At 47.9% G+C, this 21403-nt stretch overlaps 2 protein-coding genes across 5 annotated transcripts in view; one reads left to right on the top strand and one right to left on the bottom strand.

The window, feature by feature from the left end:
- Window positions 1-3309, bottom strand: part of LOC144150075 (uncharacterized) — a 50043-nt gene extending 46734 nt beyond the window's left edge. For 2 of the 4 annotated variants that reach the window (XR_013318420.1, XR_013318419.1), the window contains exon 1: window positions 3059-3297. Coding sequence is in view for 1 of the 4 variants with exons in the window: in XM_077681886.1 (XP_077538012.1) it covers window positions 3049-3184 (136 nt within the window). In the remaining 3 variants the exon portion in view is untranslated. Of the gene's footprint in view, window positions 1-3048 lie in introns of all 4 variants that reach the window. The other 2 variants (XR_013318421.1, XM_077681886.1) reach the window with 2 other exon arrangements.
- A 3861-nt stretch (window positions 3310-7170) lies between these two features.
- On the top strand, window positions 7171-14190 carry LOC144148742 (uncharacterized). Its single transcript, XM_077680260.1, has 4 exons — window positions 7171-7794; window positions 8418-8490; window positions 9845-9954; window positions 12896-14190. Exons 1-4 carry the CDS (start codon window positions 7225-7227, stop codon window positions 12980-12982), a joined length of 840 nt encoding a protein of 279 aa, XP_077536386.1. The 5' UTR covers window positions 7171-7224; the 3' UTR covers window positions 12983-14190.
- Window positions 14191-21403: the final 7213 nt, after the last annotated feature.

Below are 21403 nucleotides of genomic sequence, written 5' to 3'. Positions count from 1 at the left end.
TTAGTGCTAACAGTACCAATATTCGTAGTCAACCCAGTCGTAGTGAAAGCCTTCAGCTAAGTGGAATGCTCCTGTAGAACTCTGTGGAGAGAAATTAATTAACTTTACAGAGCACATCAAATCTCCTGCTTGGGCCTTTTTGGCCTGCAGTATTCCATAAATAAATAAATAAATAAAATGTTGTCCAATGGTTGAAAGGAGACTTAAGTTACAGATAAGCACACCTTGAGATGACACATTGTGGTGAGCACGGAGCACTTGTCGTGCCCTAAGTTCACACAGACAGCAGTCTACAATACCTGAACACCCGCAGAACTTTCAGGATGCACCACCATTATTATTCCTCGACGTCAAATTTATTACCCCCCTCTCGTACCTTAAGTAGAAGCTTCAAGCATGAGCTTTAGCTGGCTCCCACAAATGAGCAGGTTAGAACGTGCCTCATCAGGGAAGAGCAGTTTTTTAGTTGCCCTAAACATGTTTCGCTAAACAGCCCAACTGTGCATGGCACCGACAGAGTAATAACAAAGCCCTTACACTCATGTGAATTCGCTACATTTCAACAATACAGCTGATACGCACCCTGCAAATAAATACAATTTGGATCCCGCACCCAATGTAGTGGTGCTACGTTGTGCTACAAACAATTAAAGGTTCGTAGCACCCATTTTCAGGCGGTGCTAACAAGAACGCATTTGCCGCCGTCCACAAGTGTCATATTAGCGATGTCGGCGAACTACGGATGAGTTTTGTGCCCACAAAACTGGGCAGTGTAGGTCGGTCCCGCAAGTATACCATCACAAACGACATTAGAGCCGTTATGAACGCCCATATATCAGAAATACAGTTTCAAAAGGACACGCGGAAGAACAACAGATGGCTATTACATAATCAGTAATAAAAACATTTCTTCGGTGTCTTTTACACTGCAACATCCGGCCTGCTCACCCGGAGAGGCTGAGCAGTCTTGGCGAAATGCACACGTTAAATTTACAAGGACTGCACGAAAAAGAAAAGGCCGCATTGGATGCGTTGGAGCGAATAGAAACTTCAACGCTAAATAAATAATGACTGCTCACAACCAACCACGCCTGGATAGATGATAGAACCGCTATCAATGTTAGCCAGAAGTAGCGTTTCAAATATTAACAGCTCCGTCAGCCGAGACGCCTGTGTGACACACCTGTAGCTTTCGCGGCATGTTCTAGTTGCAAGAAAGCATGGGGGGGCGTTGCCTTTTGAGCAGAACTTCGCTTTATGACGAGCACAACCCGTTTGACCGGCCTAGACGAGGGCTGTCTTACCGCGCTGGACTTAAGTATCGCGAAGACCATAGGCGGCATTAGGTACAGTCTTTGTCAAAATTTCCTGGGCCACTGCGACCATGGCCGGAGCGGGCGCGCGGCCGCACAGGGGCGCTGCACTTGCCGATGTTGGCTGGTTACGCGGCTAAAGGGAGTGAGGGGAACTTTCTCGCTTCCTTTCGTAGTATGGCCAGTCCGAGGTGACTCTTTGCTAGTTCATCTTTGATTTACGCGCTCCAAGTTGCAGCGGTGCTGGGCGAGCAAAACACTCCTCCTCTCACTGTTTTTTCCACTCTGCCTCTTCCCGGTGCGACTTCAGGCGCGCATGCGCGACAGCGGGATAACGGTCGCCGCAGCTCCGAAGCAACAGCGGTGACAGTGGCGGCGGTGCGCGAGGGAAGTCGCGGGGCTCGCGTGCGAGTCGTAGCATAGTAGAAATATTGTGTCAGCGTTCTGAAGACTACAGAAGAGCGGTTATATGCCCCATGCACAGGAAGGAAGCGCAGCAAGAAGTGATTTTTCTTCGTGTTAGCAAAAGGTGAGACACTCGTTCGCGAAGCGTGAATTTAATCTGAACAATAGCGCTGTGTCGTTAGCTGTACGATTACGTGTACCGTGTTCGATGTCAACTTATGCTATGCTGTGTCGAACATCAGTGCTTATCACGGCACGTTGCGTTTGTGCTCGGTCGTATTTTCGTAACATGAATAAAGTGTTGAAGTGCAATTTCGGCTGCCGTCTTGCTGTTCCAGCTGCATATGTACGCCTGCGTGGAGGCGCGCCGGTCTCGGCGAGGCCTAGCGGGCGGCGCGAAGGGGGCGGGGCTAGCGGGGCCAGCAACGGAGCGGCGGGAAGAAGCGAGGGGAGGAAAGCATCAGCACCTCTTCCCCATTTTGCGCCTCCTCGCAGGGTTGCCATGACAATTAGTACGCCTCCAAGCTCAAGATGGCGGCGGCGTTGCTATGGCAATTACAACTCACTTGTGCCCGCCCAGGCTCGCCAGGGGAGGATTTGGCGCTACGACCACAATTACCCGGGACGCTGGGTTGAAAGCTAAGATGCCGCGGACTGGTATGGCTGGCGCGATAAGTGCAGCGATACAGTGGCTAGAGCCACTGTAGCAGCGAGGCCGGTTTCTCAGAGCAGGCGCACTTCACTTGAGCACAGGCACTTTGCGCAGCGCATGTCGCACCGGATACACTACAAAGCAAGAGCAAAAGTTCCCCTCGCTCTCTTTAGCCGCGCAACCAGCCGTCAGCTGCAAGCCCAGCGCCCCTGCTCGGCCGCGCGCCTGCTCTGGCCACGCTCGCCGTGGCCCACAAAATTTTGACATAGACTGTACACGCACACCGCCGTTTCAAACAGCGACAACACATCTCAATTACGCTCAAATGCGAGGGAATTTCATCAAGCTGAAAGTAGGAAACTACTCAGGAAACAATACAAAAGTTACGAACGTCGTTAAATAACTCATGGTGCTTCGTTCGCCTCTAGCCCAAGTGTGTGCCGCTTTCAAAACACTCGTAACGAACAAACAAGCACTACATGCTTTTAGTAACTCGCGAAATTATCTCCATGCTCGCGAAGGCGTGACTACCGGAGCTGTCAAATTATGAAAGCAGCCACGCCGGGGCTCTAGGATTCCTTGAAATGCCGTAAGAAGGTGTGTAGCAAGTCGTTAGGCTTTGACAAATGCCGAGCTCCCCACTTACTCGCATGACAATGAAAATTTAATGACACCTACGCGTTCTTACCACTGAACGCCGTTGGGCCACAAGCACGTGTCCCGACCTCCGCTGCGCAGTACGTTTCTGTCGTCTTCGCACGCAGTGCGCAGTAAGAACACATGACGAAAACTTGAAATAACGCATTCTAAACATTCCTGGCAAAAAGCTGAAGGTTGACACCTCTGACTAAACCTCAAAACAAGCACGCGAGTTCTACCTACCCACAGTACGACCTACCTATCCACGGAGCAAGGCCGCATCTTGGAAGTTGGCCGGCGGCCGGCGTTGTTGAACACCATGTGACCCGACTTTGGAGGAGAGAAAGCCCCTATTCGCACGCCGCGTGAGAACAATTTTAATTTTTAGTCCGCAGGCCGCGTGGGAACAATTTTGATTTTCTTTCGCATTATGTGTGCCGGCAATATTTACTTGGCAGCGTCTCGGTATGGTCCCTAGAAATTGTGCTAGTCTGCCGTCCGCGCGCTTTCTCTATGGGAAGGCGTGTCCGCGCCGCTGATGCACGCCATAGAGAAACCACGAGAAACTCTATGATGCACGCACAGCGCTGCGCAGAGGGCGCTGCGAGCAATCGGAGCGCCCGAGCGGCCGGAGCGAGAGCGGCCGGCCGGCCTGTGCCGCGCGCTACTGCCGCGGAGCGCGAGCGCGCATCGGGGTTTGTCGGCCACTTAGAGCGGTGAAATCGAATGGTACGAGGTACATCAGCTCACAATTGAAAGTGCGATAGTACTATAAGACCTTTTCGTTTCACGCCCCGAGTTTTTCGCGAATTGGAGCCTCTTTGCGGCCGCTGAATTTCGCGAGTGAGACCGAAGGATGAAACCGCAGCAACTAGCGCGTAGTCGTTTCACTACCACCGCTTGAACCATTGTTAAAGTGAAGCTTTCTATGTCTCACTGATGGCCTATATCGCCTCGAAAAAGCACTGCAGGAAAGTCAACTGTCTCTGAAGACGGTGATGTTTGTGAGTAAAGTGAGAGAAAAAAAAACGCTTCCCGTGGTCAGAATCGAAGCTGGCTCCATCGCGTTTTGAAGCCGACGTCTATCTCAATGCGCATTTCCAACATGGTCAAAGCAGTTTGGATTTGGAGAGGAGTGCAGTCAGAAAAATTATCACTCCACTCCGCAACGATGGTTGAACACGAAGCTTTCTTCGCGTGAAATCAAAGGGCAAAGGTTCGATGTCAAATCCGGCATGATCACAATTCCAAAATGCGTGCGAGTCAAAGTGAAAGCTCAATGAGTCAAATTCAAAACTCAGACGACAAGGAATCGCTCACAAGAAAGCTTCGCGTTCAACCATCAATGTTCAGACAGTGAGATCCCGTTCAAAAAGAGCTCCCTGCGGCACCAGAAGCTGCGTTTGTTCCACTTCGAAACTACCGGGTCGTTCCCGAACGTCATTGACGGTGACAAGCACGCAGACGGCTGGTAGGCTGACAAAAAGAAAAGCGAAAGCTTGAGTAAAATGTTGTGCCAGCAAAAACTTGTTGGGCAAAGTGCGGGGGGTGGGGGCCCAGGCGAAAAAAACAATTGGAGGACCATTTGGACCTGCCGAAAACACAATTGGTTCAAATGGAACCATTTGAAAATGCAAATGGTTCCATTTGGCCCAATCGTGTTTTCGACAATTCCAATTGGGCCTCCAATTGTTTTTTTCGCCTGGGGGGGGATAAAGCAAGGTATATATGGTCATGACAGTATAAATAAACCTCAATATTTTTACTCCTTGGTTTCAAACAGCCGCCATTATAATGATTGGCCATAACACAAATATTCTCCCGTTTTGCTTTCCCCGCGTGCGTCTCGCAATTCCCTCCGAGTGTGTGGGTGACCAAAAAGAACCTGAGGAATGCAAGCGAAGTTACTGATTTGCAGCCGGGTGTTAATAAAAATCAGTTTCACGTACCCGATGCTGGCGAATGTTTCAAATCGTGGTATTCACGAAAATTACAGGCACGCAAAAGAGGTTTGATAGTAGCCAAATTTTTGAAAATTTCGAGGTAAGCGGGGTGTTGGGTTAAGCGAAATGCGAAAAATGTATGGCCAGATCACTGGAATAAGAGCTGTATAGTGCTGGTAACAAACGCTCCAATGCACAGAGACGCTTCCGGAATACAGGCAAAATAATTTGCAGAAAAAAACCAATTTTTTTAGGTATTGCGGGAAAAGAACTGCGTGATGCACGCCTGTTTCGCCTTCGCATCTGGTCCCAAAAAAGTGTTTTCGAGCTTCTCAATGCCGCATCAACTGTTGGTCGCCAACGCTATATTCTATCTTGCTGTGAAGCAGGCAAAGCTAATGTTTTTCTTGTTCCTGCCGTTTTTGGCACTTCTTGAGACCCGTCGTTGTCCACATGATCAGAAGCGTCTTCCCCAGCTATATCAACAATGTAGGCGTCGGACAGCACTCCGCTAACGGGACATCGGCCGCGCACATTTGCCGTTCGCGACGGTGTTCGGCGGGTAATGGGAGTTAAGCCTTAACCGAGAGCTTATCAGCTGCCTGCAGAGGATGTTGCATTGCGTCCTCTTTGTGAACATTTCGAGATATCCGTGATCCCCGAATAGACGTTTCGAGACAAAGGGTGGAAAATGTCGCCAATGACAGGTATATGCACGGCAAAAAAAGGTTTCGAGTTAACCGGTATTTCGAGATGTTCGAGTTATGGAGAAATCATGCACTGTATCTGATGACTGAAGGTGATAAAACTTCGTATGCATGTGCACACGTCTTGTTTTTTTTATTCGGCATTTACATTTAACAGATTCCCAGTTGACTGGACGTAACTGAGGGGGCCGCGAAGACGTGCGCTTAAGGGCCTCCAGATCAACGATGCGAAAGGTCAGAAGGCACCGGTTCGAGCTGCGTTATTTACATATACGTACAGGGGACAACATCTTGGGAAACTTGCAAAGAAAGACGGTTCCAAAGAGCCATCAAAAAAGCGGAGCGCCGACACCACACACACACATTTTCAGGCGCTGACTAATCCATCAGTTGACAACGGCGGGGATATTCACAAAGAACGGTTAACTGTTTGCTTGGTAATGTAACTGAAGTCCCGCATGATGTTTCCATGCTGGAAAACGATGCCGTGCCGGCAGTGTTCCCGAAGCCCCCGAGTATGTGTCGAAATCGAAATAGAGTAGCGACACGATTCCGCGGTTTTTAGAAAACTCGATCCTTCATAATACGCGAAAACGTACTCCTGTCACTTCACGCTTCGGTTAAAACTCTTCGTACTGGTAAGAGCCAACTTATTTGGCTAATCTGGTTTGTCGACAGAAACGAATAGGGTTCGAAAAGGGGCAGTTAAAATGGGCTGAACCCGCCCAGAAATAGGGCAGAAATACGAAGGCAGCAGCGGCACGGCAGAGCGCCGTCCGCCGTTACCCATCGCGCCGGCCGGCCACCGCGCTCCGATTGACTGCAGCGCCGCCGCTGCATGCATCACGGAGGAGCCCCCTTCGCGGCCGGCGGTCGGCAGACTAGCACATATTTCTAGGGACGTCTCGGCATGCCGGTCTAAAATACATGGAGGAAGAAAAAGTTAGGAGACGGCGCTACCGGAGAAACGTGAAGCCTATACATAAAAAGTAAAATCGAAGCCGGCCCAGGCGTCACTGCACCACGTGACCCCATCGCGCCGCCGCCGCGAGCTCTTCAATTTCGTCTGCTCGAAACTACTCTGCTGCCCGTTGTCGCGAAGCATTAGTTTTTTTCCCAAGGCTTTTGTCTTTCACACATACGTGGCACTCCTGCCCGCACGCGGGCATGAGATCACCGAGCAGACAAATGCAGGAAGGACGGGGAACAGCTACCGCCAACCAAACACGAGAGATGCGCCGGAGTCGGAGACCGCCGCCGCCGCCGGCCCAGCCGACCATGGGGGTCACGTGCTGGGCCGACTTCGGCGGCTTGAGAAAGAGAAACGGCGGAGGGAGCGGCTTCAACGGAGCTGGGCTCGCGAAGGCTAGCTGCGTGACGTCATGCCGTCTCCTAACTTTTTCTTCCTCCATGCTAAAATAATACCCTGCCCGCACGCCACGTGCGAACAATTTTTTTACGTCGCGTGCGAGTAAATACAAAACCGTTCGCACGCGACGTGTGAATAGAAACGCTTCTATGCATGCGGTGCGGTTGGTGCGTCGGTCACCGCTGTTTTCAAAAGAATGGACAGTGCTGCAACTGCCGCGGCCGTCAGGCGGCAAAAGAACACAGAATACGTTCGACGGCGACGGAATGCCGAGACTGATGAACAACGGAAGGCCCGACTGGCAGCTGATGTCGCCGCTAAGCGAGCAAAGGTTGCCTCTGAGACAGAGGAAGAACGGAAAGCGCGGTTGGCACGGTGCGCGGAATCGGCTCGCAGACGGCGTGCGATTCGGAGGCAAAAGAACACAGAATGCGTTCGAAGGATACGGAGTGCCGAAACCGCCGAACAACAGAAGGCTCGGCGGGCGGCCGACGCTGCCGCTAAGCGAAAAAAAGTGGCGTCTGAGACGGAGGAAGAGCGCAGAGCGCGTTTGGCGCGGTGCGCGGAATCGGCTCGCAGACGGCGTGCGAGGAACGCTGAGTTGCTCGCGTGCGGAGCCGCTGCAAAGCGTGCGCATAAAGAGAGTAAGCGTCGCCGGGCAGACCCTCAGGTCATTGCCGAACACAGACTGTACGCTCAAGTCCGTAAGGCAGAGGCGACGGCTCGCCGACAGGCAGCGGGAGAGGCCAAGTTTCGGCTTCGGACGGTGCGTTATCGCTGCGCCAACAAGGCGTTAGCCAGGCAGTTCACAGAATCTTCAGGGACGTGATGAATCAATCTTCCATCAATTTGTACTCTTCGTCTTTGCCTTCACTTGTTGGCGCGAAATGTCCGCGAAAATGTTTCTGGTTCACAAAGAACCTTCATGGAGATGCATAGTTCCTAAATTAATGAAGGTAATACTAGGCCGTTCCGGTTATGACAAACGAGAGAGCTCGCTGTACAGCAAGAACTTGTTGAATGAATGGTGGCCCATGTTAAACAGCTTTAACGGAAGCTTGCGTGATGACATGTGGGCTTGCAGCAGATCAGCCGCATGCCATGCCAAGAGGAAGATATTCGGGACTCGATCCAGCTGTTGCTTCTCATCACGTTAGCTACGAAGCAGGAAATGAACGACTTGTGGCTTGCATTCTAGTTGTTTATAAATGGCAGGGTACTGCACGGCCTTTAGTTGAAAAGGTGCTTGAAAGCCCTTAGTTGAAAACGTGTTTGAAAGCGTTTAGTTGAAAAGGTGTTTGAAAGCTTAGGCCTTTAATTGCTAGCGTATTCGCCTCCCTGGTCTCAGTGCTTGGCGTTGTAATTTTTATAGAGTACCCTGCTTCACAGGCGCCTTCGGATGCTCCTTGTAGACACACGCTGCTCCCACAGTCCCCAGTGGAACTTTCAGGAAGCAGTGCTGGTGAGCACTTTGTTTTTTTTTTTGCGTTTTCCTACTGCATTTACCCGTGAACCGGTTGGTCATGAAACCGGGCTTGCATTATGTCAAAAGGTTATCTGAAAATCGGGAAAAGGAACACTCCTAGATAACACAGTGCACACAACATTGATAATGAAGAAGGAGTATAATAGTATACCTTCATTTCATAAACCACGTATTGGTTACATTTAAATTGTTCGTAGATGCGTTTACTTAGTGTGTGAAAAATCGTCGCCACGGTTCGTTCTTTGTTTCTGATTTGTGTCTTTGGAGGTTTGGCGGTTGATTGGACGCACCTTCAGTGACGCTTGGACCCCCTATTAGCAAAGGTTCTGGCGCACGTTTGATGCTGTTTGAGAAAGCGTTCGCACTTCTTTCAAGTTTCTTTAGGAAGGAAAGTTTTTTTGTTACATTGTTCTCGGCAAGTTGCTGGAATTGGAGATCTGGGGTAGCTTTTCTACAGAAGGCTGTTGGAAAAAATTGATTGTCTGGCTGTCAGACCAGGGCCCATACTCATGCAGAAGATTGGTCAAGAAGCTGTCTACCAAACAGGCTGATCACATGAACAACTTTCGTCTTTACTTTGGCTATGTTCCAGCAAACGCCTGCTGTTCGATGGTGTACGTGATAGGCTCTGCACTCCGGTCCTTTTGTAGAACAGGCTGTGTTTTACTACGTAATTGTTAGATACAAGCGCCCAGTAAGGTTCAAATTCGTTAAGAACTGCGTGGCCAGCGAAGAACTGGTCCTTGATCTCAAAAAGGACAATTTTCTTTGTTGCTTTTTTTCATACGGTGCAGGGAGTTCCCTCAGAAAACAGCACGCAAATGTATCGAAATAAAAAGAGCATTTGTTTTGTCTAAGCATAGCATATTTCCCTTATATGTAACGTGCTGAACGCGTTAAGGTCATGGGCTAGCATTAGGTTGAGCAAGAAGTTGGGTTGGCAGCTTTTAAAGATATTTAACAGATTGTTAAATAAAAAAAAAAGAGAGAGGGAGTGAGGGGCAACTTACAAAAAAGTAGCCACTTACACACGTACAAATCGCACTGACGTTGGCATTTCTCCTTTGAGGCCAGCAGCCAACAAGAAATGTAGCGAAAGTGCTGCAGATATTATGACTAAAAACAAACAAACAAAAAAACTCAACTAAAATAAACATTTTGTGCTTTGTCGACCTTGAAATGCTCAAATCGACCTTGAGTATTTAGGTCGATGTCCTGGTTCGAGCCTTGGCTACAATAAGCTTTTTTAGTGTATTGCAGTGCCCTGTTGATTGTGTGTCAGTAGCGAGTGGTTTCAGTGACCTGTGCTCATTTCCCTCTCTGTGTGCAGTTGGTGTTCATCATGTACACAACGTAGCCACTGAAGACGCTGAAGAAGTCCAGGGCTGGTGGTCCGAAGAGGAGGAGGAAGGCGTTGAGTCTGACAGCAGCGACAAATGTGTGAGTAGTGCAGTTGAACCTCGATACAACGTAGTATTGGAGCAGTAAATTAGTTCGTTATATCCAGTATTCGTTGTAACAGTAAATATAATAATGGGCTCCAACAAATCAGCAGTCTGGCTAGTGAAAAAATTCTAGGTATTAAAATGAATTATTCTAGTCTTTGAACCTGCTGGAAATGACGTAATCCTTACCTGTCTTCTTGGGGCATTTTAAACTAAATGAGTCGGAGCAGGAAAACATGAAATTCCAACAGAACAGAGTGCGTTTCACAAAACAGGCCTACGTTCTTATTTATTTGAAGAAGGTGGTGATCTTTGCCTGGCGGCTTGTCACAGCAATGCTGGGCCCTTTCTACTTCCGTAGTGTTGCAAACTGTTATCTCCTAATTTTTTATTTTGCTCTTTTAACCCGCTTTCAAGTTCGAGACTCGTGCAGATCAAACATTTCTTCATTATAGCCGAAATCGCGCGGCTGTGGTGGTTTCGGTTTCGTTATAGGAAGAATAAGTGTAACTGAAATAAAGCGTGACCAACCAAAGTTCGTAGTTAGTTCGCTGTAACTGATAATTCGCTATGTCAGTGTTCCTTATAACAAGGTTCGACTGTTGTGCAGCCATGACACAATCCATAGTCAGGGTTCTCCCTAACGCAACCACGGATGCCAATCGAGACATCACGGAAGATGGGAGCAGGCGGTAGTTTGTGGACATGAAGCTGCGTTGGCCTTCGAGGGCGCCCTAGTGGAAAAAAATGACAGGCCTTCCAGCCGGTGAAGAGTGAAGCTGTCGCTTCGGTGGGATTTGCTGTGTTGGGGTTTAGCTCAACAGGGAATTTGCTATGTTGAATTGCAAGGACAGTGGCAGGATCTCTTCTTCACAGACCGAGGACACACAGGATTGATGGGTGGAGACAGTGACGTCTCTAGTGCACCGCGCAGACAGGTGCGCAATTGTCGGCGAGAGAGACAGCACGTGTGGCGAGGAGAATACATGACAAAGAGGTGGCTTCGTTGCAAAGGAGTATAAAGCGGGGCTGTAACTGTGCTCCCTACAAAGATAGCCAAGCTTCACTGCTCAACAGATGGTGCGGGAAAGCCAACTTACAAGAAACAAGCGTATACGGGTCTCTTTAAAGTCGGCTTCATCTGTAAACACATATGCATTGCTGGGAAAACAGTTTCCAAAGGGCAATATGAGCAGTTTTATAGCGAAAAAATGGAGGCCCTAGAACCAGTTCTTACTTCTTGTGAATTTTCTTTCCATGCACTTTTTTCTCGTCCTGCTACCTATTTGCTGGTTCTTTTTCAGTAAAAAGTTCCAGATGCGTGAGAAAACACGATAGTGATGGCTAGGATTGTTCTACTAAGAGTCAGTGCCACTAGCAAAAGCGAGGATTGAGTAAGTGTCGCCTAAGCCTTTCCTGGCAGGAGTGACAGGCTCCTTTGAGCGCTTTGAAACTGCCGTTGTAGGTGCGCCTCTCTCTAGTGCACGTGATCATGCCCGCCTATGTGGCGCGGGTATTGGCAGATCCTGCTGCTTGAGGTGCGGTGCACCACCAAAACTGGCGAGAGAAAAGCTTGTGCGATTGATTGGACTGCAAGGGCCGTAGTCCGGCAGCAGCTCACGGAAGCTAGTGACGGGATACACAGACCGCTGTCCAAAACAACGATTTGGTCAGTCATGTGGAACCACCTTTACTGCCCTCTGTTGACGTCTGAAAAAAAGTGGGAACATTGTCGTAACCAGCAGAAGTGATGTCACTTTTTGCAGTGATGTCCTCTTTCTCAGGACTTGCATTGGATACTTTGTTGCCCTTAGCGAGAACTTTTAACGCCAGTGACTTTGCAGAGTTCTTGCATTGTCATTATAACTGTGCTACTGCATTGAGCCGCCTGATGAATGGACATGTAAGCCGCGCCATCATTTGCATCGGATGCGACTGGCCTTGCTTGAATTTTTTTTTTTTTACTGTGAAGTTGATTGCCGGAACAACTGCCAACCTCTCACCCTGTGCACTGTCCCTCCAAGAGTTTCGCATTGCTGCCTTTCCGGCCCAGGGAAGAACGACCTAGGGATGACTACTTGCGAATGAAACTCGTAGAGGATCCTTTTGCCATTTCGAGGCATCGTTGCAGCAGGAGAAGGCAGTGTTATGCGTCCACTATCTTTATTGCTTTCACGAGTTGTTGGTGTCACTGCTCTTGATGAGCTCTTCCGCCTGTCCGTAAGATGCACCAGTCTATTTCTTTCCCCCCAATCTCATTTCTCTATCTAGCATTGTCCCTATTCCCGGCACTGCCTCCGTAGCACTGGAGCTATACTCGGTGACAACTTAAGAACGGCACCGAAAGTTGCCGCTGTGCCTTATCACCGTAGCTGGATGTTTCTCCGCGCGGCGCTAGTAGGGCGTTACTGGGAATATTTTGAACATGGCGTGAGCCGTTCCCGTGATTTTTTGGACTTAATATGCTTATAAACGACTCCAGTGACGACAAACAAACTGCGTGAGACAAGGCAGACGATATCACGCATTCACAGTAAACCCCTTTCAAAACGCGCACGCACTGACTTCACGGGTCCGGCGCTTTGGCGAAGTGATACACTACATGAGGTGGTGCCGTTCTTGAGTTGTAACCGAGTATAGCCATTCTTTTTCCTTCTTTTTGAGTTAAGTTTTGTTTCTAGACTCAATTGCAATGCTTGCACAGTTTTGAACACAAATCTCAAGGAAGCGAAATTGGCGCTGGAATCACGTAAGCACGGTATGTTGAGGTTGCGGAATGCAAATCTTAATTGACTTACGTTGGGTCATTGTTTTACCGTTTTTGTAGTTTAAAGTGGTCTTTTATGCATTCATGTGTGCCATTAAGACTTCCTCGCTGGAAGTTTGGGTACCACCCCACGGATGATTCATCTGATTCTTGTTTTGTGCCTCCACAGGACGGTGACGTGATCTTGGACGACACGAGGCAAGAGCAAGATGACACCACGGAAGCCGTGCTGAGGCAGCACTGGGCCAAAAAGTGAGCTAGCCCGCAACCGACCACCTGAAGACGTCGTGCGGCTAAGTGTCGTCCTGTGAAGCGGTCCTGTGGTAGACGGCGTAGGGACTTCGGTACTCTGCAAGTCGTCGCCTCGTTTTTCTCTCCTTGCCCCTGCGGTGTGAAGCATTTCATCAAGAAACCGAACTATTGTGGCATTAATTCAAGAACCAAGTTTTTCCCTCTTCTTTTTAAAGATGACAGTCTTTCTCGGGCTACTTAAATGCAGAAATTTTGGTCTGTCTCTGAAAGAAAATTTAATAATAACCGATACAAAGAAAGACCCGCTGTGCTAAATACTACACGGGTCGCCTAAATAAAACATACTAAAAGGTCTCTCAAGCAGGAAACCATAAACACTGCATTTATCACTTCTCAACTCTATCACATCACTCACTACGGTTCTCCACAGTTGTCCAATCGCTTATCCGCAAATCTGATTTTTTTGTGGATTCCTTGCTACTTGGGTGTTCCATTCATTCTGAAGTGCATCGTCATGATTGGGATATTCGGATGCATTTCTGGCCTCACAAGTTGCGTTTTGATGGGATTGATAAGTCCGCTACACGTACAGATAACAAGTGAAAAAATGGTAGGTATAAAAAATGACAATAATGAACAGCAGAAAAAATACATTAAGTAAAGCCCTCCTTCTGCCCAGACCCGTAGAAAAATGGTGCTGTCTCATGGGCCAGTTTATGGAGTCAGCCAACACCTTGCCTGGGCTCTGGGAGTAAAATGAGCCACATTCTTTTGTCTGCGAATTGAAGATGGGGGGAAAAGCTCACACAAAAAAAACTAAGCACAAAACACTTGTGTCTCTCTCCCTCGAGAGACAATCTGGCTGTAACTTTACAGCTTCCTCTAGTCTGGGTATGATGTATCAATGGGCGTGCCCGCTAAACATGTGCATTGCTGTTCTAATGGGGGGAAGGAGCTGACAGGTTTCTTTGCGAAAAACTTCTTGACAGTGTTTTGAGCGAACGATTGCATTGAGAAATTCTTCCTTCCTGTAATGTACCATTGATGCTGTCTTGCCTTTTTCACACCACTGTGGTGGAGAGTTGTGTCATACTTTTATTGTAGTGCTGGTGAGGCAGTACTTGCTTTCTTTTTTGTATATACTGTATATATGTGTGTACGTCACCTCTCTAATGCTTTATGTGTGGAATAAAGTGTGGTTTCTGTTTTTAAGCTTCTTTACCTATTGATTTCATTGTTGGGAAAGGCAGCGGTTGTTGTGAGTGGCTTCTGGGCAATTAAAAACAGCTGCAGCAGTGCAGTGGGGGGACGCTTTAAGCTGTGAAACTTGTCAGTCTTGCCGATTTTGTCCCACTGATGCAGTGAGCTAGAAGCGTGCCGTTCAGGGCCGATTAGGGGGTCCCTTTTGCAATGGAAATTTCCGCTGAGGAACTCCTCTTGTAAGCAGCACCCATGGTGGCCACTACTTACCAGTTGGTTTTAGAGGCTTTGTTGGTTAAATTAATCCTTATTTAAATAGTTGTATTTCTTTATTTCATGACATAAAGCTTTATAAAACTCGTCAGATAACTCTTTAATTTGAGCGTGCCTTCTAGTGCACTGTACCACTGATTCCAAATTCTTTGAGTCAGTTAATTAGTTTCCAAGACAATCGGAGATAATTAGCAACTTTTGGAGGAACAAGAGACAAAGCAGTGTTGGTATTAAAACTTTAATCTTCATATTTTCTAATACTATGACCCCAGCTGAATGCAATATAGGAAGTGGTTTTTTTTATGCATCGCTTGGAACTAATTTTACAGCTCATTAAGCTAGGTGGAACCAGTGGCACGGAACCATTTTGAGTGCCCATTTTTACTGTGGTTAAATGTGAGGTTACGCAGGCACTGATGGTTCATAACGGAGCACTTCAATTGAGCACTTCAACAAGCAAATGGAATTAAAGGCTCGTGAAAACAGAAGACACGGGGCTTTCGCCCTGTCAGTAGCAGACACCTCACAGTTGGTGAAGCAGCGCTGTGGGGGGATGGGCTAGAAGATACCTCCTTCCTCCATGGCTAAAAGTGTGAATGCAACACTCGTGGTGCTAGCAATCCCCACTGCAGATGTGCCAAAGTGTAGTTGGGTATGGGGCGCTGTGAAATTTAAAGGGACTGAAGTGTAAAAGCAAGTCTGCCTATAGTAGAAAAGAGTACCCTGAATGCCAATCACTGAATATTTTCAGCACACCGCTTTTCCCTGATTTTTTTTCCATCACACTGCAAATTCTATATTGAGCTCGTAGCCTCCCTGCCTTCGAAAGAAAAACCCCCGCACCAACTTTATACTGTAGTTCCACAGTACCCTTTTTTTTTTTTCATGAACGCTGCATTTCTGTTACTTTTAGTCATTGCGTACTTTCCATGCTCTGTTATAAACTCGGTTCTATTACCCTGTCCGGGGTGACGCATCCTGTATGCTATGCTCGCCAGTAGGATAGGATAGGATACACCGTGAGCATAAGAAATCACGACCGCTGAATTTTCCTTGTAAAAAAACTTCAGGCCTACCTAATGTGTTGCTCTCTACAGCACAGCTCCTCTCCAAATCCTCCATTGTAAGTAATTAGTTTGGCACCATCTGCAAACGTCAGTCCCAGTGGCTGTACAATCCATTCTCCTTGTTTGGAAAAAGATAGGCTGAAGCTGAACACTTCCCTTGTTTGGCCTCTAATCCTTGTAGGTACAACATGAACAATAATGTTCACAGTGGACAGACATCCTTGCTGACGCCCCAGCTGTATTTTTACCGGCTCTGATGTGTTCTCTTTGTTAATTCACGAGTTTGAGGACCAGCAAGCCACATTTCGCTGGAGCATAGCCGCACATAGTCTCACCGAATGGAAAACGCCAATTTTTTATTTCCTCCATACTTTAAAAAGCAAGGTTCAATTTCGGAGCTACCCATACACACGTAACCACCATTAAAGGGTACCCCATACCCAAAACCATAAAATATTCGGTAAAAGATGTGCGCTACTGAAGTACCGTTAGCGAAGCACTAAAGAAGAACCATTTATTAGACAGTGTGTGGTAGGAGACAAAAGATAGAGAGAAGAAAAGAGGTAAAAAGACACATTTTTAATCAGCAGTGTGCATTTTACCAAACCTTTTAACAGCGCAGCTGTGTAGCGGATAATTTTTCGTGTCCGTAGTTAAAAATACGAAGAAATCGCTGAGCCTCACGGCAACCGCCCGGCGGTTAACAAAACCATGAAAATGCTTAGCGTTCGTGTATGCGTGCCTCACGACGACCGCCCAGCGTCCCCAGTGCACGTTTGTCAAGCCAAGCATTATGCATACCAACTTTGGGAGATTGGAAAAAATAAAACCCCAGCGTTCGCCATAATCGTGGCAACATTTGCTCGGAACGAAAACAGACCTTTTCAGTGGGCTCGCTCGCTGGGAGGAGGTCCTGCTGCGTAGAATTTGAGTTGGGGTGGCCCTCCTGCGGTAACCCGGGCGTGGCCACCGCGATACCATGCCCCGTTTACCACGAACTACCCCTTCTGTACGGCTCCTGCCGAAGACGCCGACACCAATCACCTGTCATGGACGTGCCCTTTCCTGAGTGCAGCGGGATTCCGACACCTTTGCGGCACAGGCCTGCATCCTGGGAGACCCCCCCGATCTCCAACGATGGCTGTGGGGGCCCCACCATCGCTGTCTCCTGGACTTCCTCCGGGAAACGGGTGCTAGGTTGTACCTTTAGGACTTTATGCTAAAGGGCATACTATCACAATTGAAAACAAAAAAGGGACACGTCATGGCGTACGCCCCTCCAATGTAATGTCCAATAATTATCACTCACAAAAAAATGAAAGAAGCTCACACTTATAGCAACAATGATGGAGTAAAGATCGTTGCGGCAGCGAAGAAGAAGCAAGTCGACTGCAATTGTGGACGTAAACCTTTGTGATGGTCGTGAAGGTTGCGTGCAGCTTTGCAGCACTTGCAAGTCTTACACATTAGTGCGAGCTTCCTTCATTTTCCTTGTTTTTGTGCTTTTTAGTGTGTGTACGTACAAACGTATCTAAGGCACCTTCTTATTCGTTTGAATAAAGTAGTGAGTAACGCATCTGAAATCAATGGTTGGACGGAATCCCGTCTGGTCGGGGTGGGTCACGATACAACGGGGAATAACAACACCGACCAAAAAAATATATTTAGTAAAATAAAAGACGTTTCGGCTCCCACACGGAAGCCTTGTTCACAATGAATTCGTCAGTACATCAGACCACGTTTTATGTACGCCTAAGATTGTGACGCAGGCAGTGGGAGTAAACTGGAGGCAGATTGATCAGCGTACGATTCAATGTTCGCTCCGTTGTCTGTATGATTAACGATTCCAGATGAAGTCGTGACGTCAGGTTCTTCTCTTTTGCAAGAATGCGTGCTGCGCCCCAGTTTATCTCGTGGCCCGAAGTGTCGGCATGCTCAGTCAGCGTTTGAAGCCACGTGGCGTTTTCTGATGTCATAGACATGTTGCGGCTGAGCCTGCCGACACTTCGGGCCACAAGATAAACTGGGGTGTGGCACGCATTCTTGCAAAAGAGAAGAACCTGACGTCATGACTTCATCTGGAATCGTTAATCATACAGACAACGGAGCGAACATTGAATCGTACGCAGGGCAATCTGCCTCCAGTTTACTCCCACTGCCTGCGTCACATTTTTAGCCGTACATAAAACGTGGTCTGATGTACTGACGAATTCATCGTGAACAAGGCTCCCGTGTGGGAGCCGAAAAGTCTTTTATTTTACTAAATATATTTTTTTGGTCGGTGTTGTTATTCCCCGTTGTATCAGTACTGCATCTGAGTTGTCATTTTTTCTTCTACTGTTTATAGCACATTTTTTTTGCGCTGAAATGCACCAACCAGCTCAATGGCATAGTCAATTGTAACCTGGCTGACCCCACCAGCTTATTAGATAGTTTCCTCTCTCTCGGGGCAGGCAGATGAAGAATCGGCACGGCGTCGCTTCGCAGTTGCTGTTTTCTCGAGAAACCCATATCACACATTAAAGACCAACTGCACTCGAATTTCACCTCGAACAAATTTATTTTTAATGTGTAGTAAGTAAGCACCACCAAATCAGCTGCGACAAGAGTGGTAGCCCCGCAAAACGCCTCGTTAATCAGTCAGAAGCGTTTAAAAAAGCTTTGCTGCAGACCACGCTACACCTGCCGGTGGATCACGTAAACAGCCTGTGACAGCCAAGCAGCTGAAGAACCGTTCGAGCTCTGCTGCGAACGCTTCAGCCACTTGCTGCCCCGTGTGCGCGTAGAGCTTGCACACAGCCTTGCTCCCGAGCTGCTGCCCGTCCGGCCACTCGCTGGACGGCTGCAACGTCACTTCAATGGTCGCGCTCTCCTCCATTTTGGTTTCAAAATCGCCTTTTGCTGACCACTTGCGGCTTCCATGCGAGTATTTCAGCTGTTGTATTTCGCATCTTGCTTTCTTATTCAGCAGAGTATATGGAAATAGTGTTTTCAAGAGGTCGAAATTTTGAGTGCAGTCGGCCTTTAACAGCGGGATCATGCTGTAAAAAAAATTCCCCGCATTTCCCCGAGGGGAAGAATGTGAAAGTGCGAATGCACGAGTTTAATTTGCGCGGTTCGGTAATGTTCGCGAAAGAGAGATCACACACACACACACACACAACTACAAAGAAAGAAAGATGCATTTATTCACAGACACCTATTTGTGTTGTCGTTGTACTTGATTGCTAGAGCGGATCTCAGCTTTGAAATTTCGTGTCAGTACTCCTTTAAGCGGGTGCATTAGCCCTTCTCACGCCCGATTCCTGGCCAATCCCCCACGTGGGTATGTGCCATGTCAGCGGCCAGGCAGCGCGCGCCCATCTCCCCCCGTTGCCAAGGAAGACGAGGAGATTCGTGGCCAATCCCCCACGTGGGAATGTGCCATGTCAGCGGCCAGGCAGCGCGCGCCCATCTCCCCCCGTTGCCAAGGAAGACGAGGAGCGCGCGCACCCGCAGCTTTTGCTATGCGCACGGCGGCGGACGCTTCAGGCTCGCTTAAGAAGTGCATTCACACTTAACATAAATGGACAAGTGGCGTCCGCAAATGTGGATGAACTTCGAATGTCCGATGCTCGCAGCCCAACAGGCTAGGAGCAAACTTTCCACAGCTCTGGCTGTTGGGGCACCACATCTGTCGCTGGATACGCAGCTGATGCCACAAATCCAGTCGTCGATTCCAATGGTGACTCCACGACGTTCAGGCACCCGGGAACCTTCTAAATGGCGAATTGCGATGTCGCATGCGCAGACTATAGTAGACTGTACCGGAAATGCAAGATAAATATTTCTTTTGAATTTTTCAGCATTTTTCTCACCAACATAAACTGACGGCGAATAAAGTCAATAAATCATTTTACTCACAACCTTATTTTGTGAAACTGTGACATTAACCAGCAAGTGCCAATAAATAGGACTGTTGCGGTTTTAATGCAGGACAGGCTTTGCGGAATTTATCGTCCCCCTTCACTACCGGCCAAACCACAACCATGGTGTGGTCGGTTGGGTAAAAATGATGACAGACCACTCGTGCAAGATGCATGTGGCGAGAGACTGGGTACAGAGCAAGTCATAGCACTTTGGCCAGTTGGGTAAAAATGAAGACACTGTGCTGTCTCTGCTACCAGCTAAAGATATATCTATAGACTATGCTTAACATGAAAACAACGCATTGTGTGGATAAAACGGCACGGTAAAGCCATTAAATAGAGTGGTGTGACAATAATTGTAACACTAAAAATTTTTCCTGAGCAAACCACCATTCTGTTCGTGCACAAACTTCACACGAAGGTCGCATTTTGTGGTCGATTTTGTTTGAAACCGGGAACGACAACAGCACTTACCTGCATGTTCTGAAAATAAATAAAAACTATCCTCGCCACTTGGAAAATGGCGGCCGATTTGGATGTGCGAGTCAGTGCAAGCTGATCTTGGAATGACGGCGCCACCTGGGGTATGCAGAGCGAAACGGACGATGAGGGGAGAGAGAGAGAGAGCGAGAGAGAGAGAGACTTCATTTACAGTTGAAATGAGCCTTTTTATGGTCGGGGTCACGGAGCAAGATGGTCGGGGTCTTCAGTCAAAGACTCCGTTGGTACAACCGACCTTTCCTCTAGCAAAAGCTGTGTTTCAGGACAGGAGCTGGCCGGGATTCATGGTAGAAAGGAGCCAAATGGTGAAGCAGACGATCAGAAAATCTTTCGTCCCGTTTACGATGATAAATACTTGCAAACAGCTGATACCAATCATAATAAACTGTTTTCACAGTTCGTTGCCAATAAACGTTGGATTTCTTTCCTCACCTGCTTTCGCATTTTCTGATCGTCTGCTACACCTTTTGGCTCCTTCCTACCGTGAATCCCAAACGTATGTTTCGCTCTGCATACCCCAGGTGGCGTTGTCGTTCCGAGATCAGCTTGCGCTGGCTTACATGTCCAAATCAGCCGCCATTTCATCGTTATTTTCAGAATAAACAGGCAAGTACTGTTGTTCCCGGCGTCAAACAAAACAACCACAAAATGCTACCTTCGTGTGAAGTTTGAGCGCGAACAGAGCGGCAGTTCGCTCAGGAAAAATTTTTAAAGTGCTCCAGTTACGGTCGCACCACTCTAGATCGACAAATTCACTGCCCGTTCGTAAAGCTGACAACACCACCGCGAGCAATACAGGAAGACATCAAAGGTTATAAAAGTAGAAACCACTTTATTCCACACGTAAAGCAGTAGAGAGGTGATATATATATATATAAAGTATGTGTATAGAAAAAGAAGCAAATACTGCCTTGCCAGCACTGCAATAAATATGCTACGCATGACTCCCCACCGCAGTGGTGCAAAAAAGGCAAGAGAGCATCAACGGTATATTACAGGAAAGAAGAATTCCTCAATGCACTCAAAACATTCTCAAGTGTCTCGCAAAAGAACCCGTCAGCTGCCCCCCGTTAGAAGATCAACGCATCACAACATTCAATTCGCGACACCTGTCGTAATGACCAGAATGCCCAAGCAGCAAAGAATTCGCAGAAAACCAAAAAGGACTGAACAGACTGCACGCATCTCAACCAGCCTGCCGCCTTACTCCAAATGGTACACATTTAGTCTCATTCACAGCCGAAAAAATTACAGCGCCGTGAAGAAACAATTGAAAAAACAACAAGCTCTTAAAGGAGCACCGACACCAATTTTTGGCGTTAATATTATTTCACAGTTCGCTTCCTTCACTCAACAGGATACCCTGGCTGAAATATGAGTGGCCTGCGACACGAAGAACATAGTTCAATTGGATCTCATTTATCGCGCCGACGGAGCAGCACTCACCAAATGGACATCAGCGTGACATCACCCTTT

The sequence above is a fragment of the Haemaphysalis longicornis genome, unplaced genomic scaffold, assembly GCF_048455015.1.
Source record: "Haemaphysalis longicornis isolate Haplotype H1 unplaced genomic scaffold, Haemaphysalis longicornis Haplotype H1 scaffold_8, whole genome shotgun sequence".
In the NCBI taxonomy this organism is placed as follows: domain Eukaryota; kingdom Metazoa; phylum Arthropoda; class Arachnida; order Ixodida; family Ixodidae; genus Haemaphysalis; species Haemaphysalis longicornis.
The sequence above is the reverse complement of the archived record's forward strand: the minus strand, read 5'-3'. Positions and strand labels throughout refer to the sequence as shown.

Coding starts and splice junctions, on each gene's coding strand:
- LOC144148742 (XM_077680260.1), top strand. CDS start 7,225: ATGGACAGTGCTGCAACTGCCGCGGCCGTCAGGCGGCAAAAGAACACA. Junction 7,795..8,417: donor CCAAGTTTCGGCTTCGGACG/GTGCGTTATCGC, acceptor CCTGCTTCACAG/GCGCCTTCGGATGCTCCTTG. Junction 9,955..12,895: donor CTGACAGCAGCGACAAATGT/GTGAGTAGTGCA, acceptor GTGCCTCCACAG/GACGGTGACGTGATCTTGGA.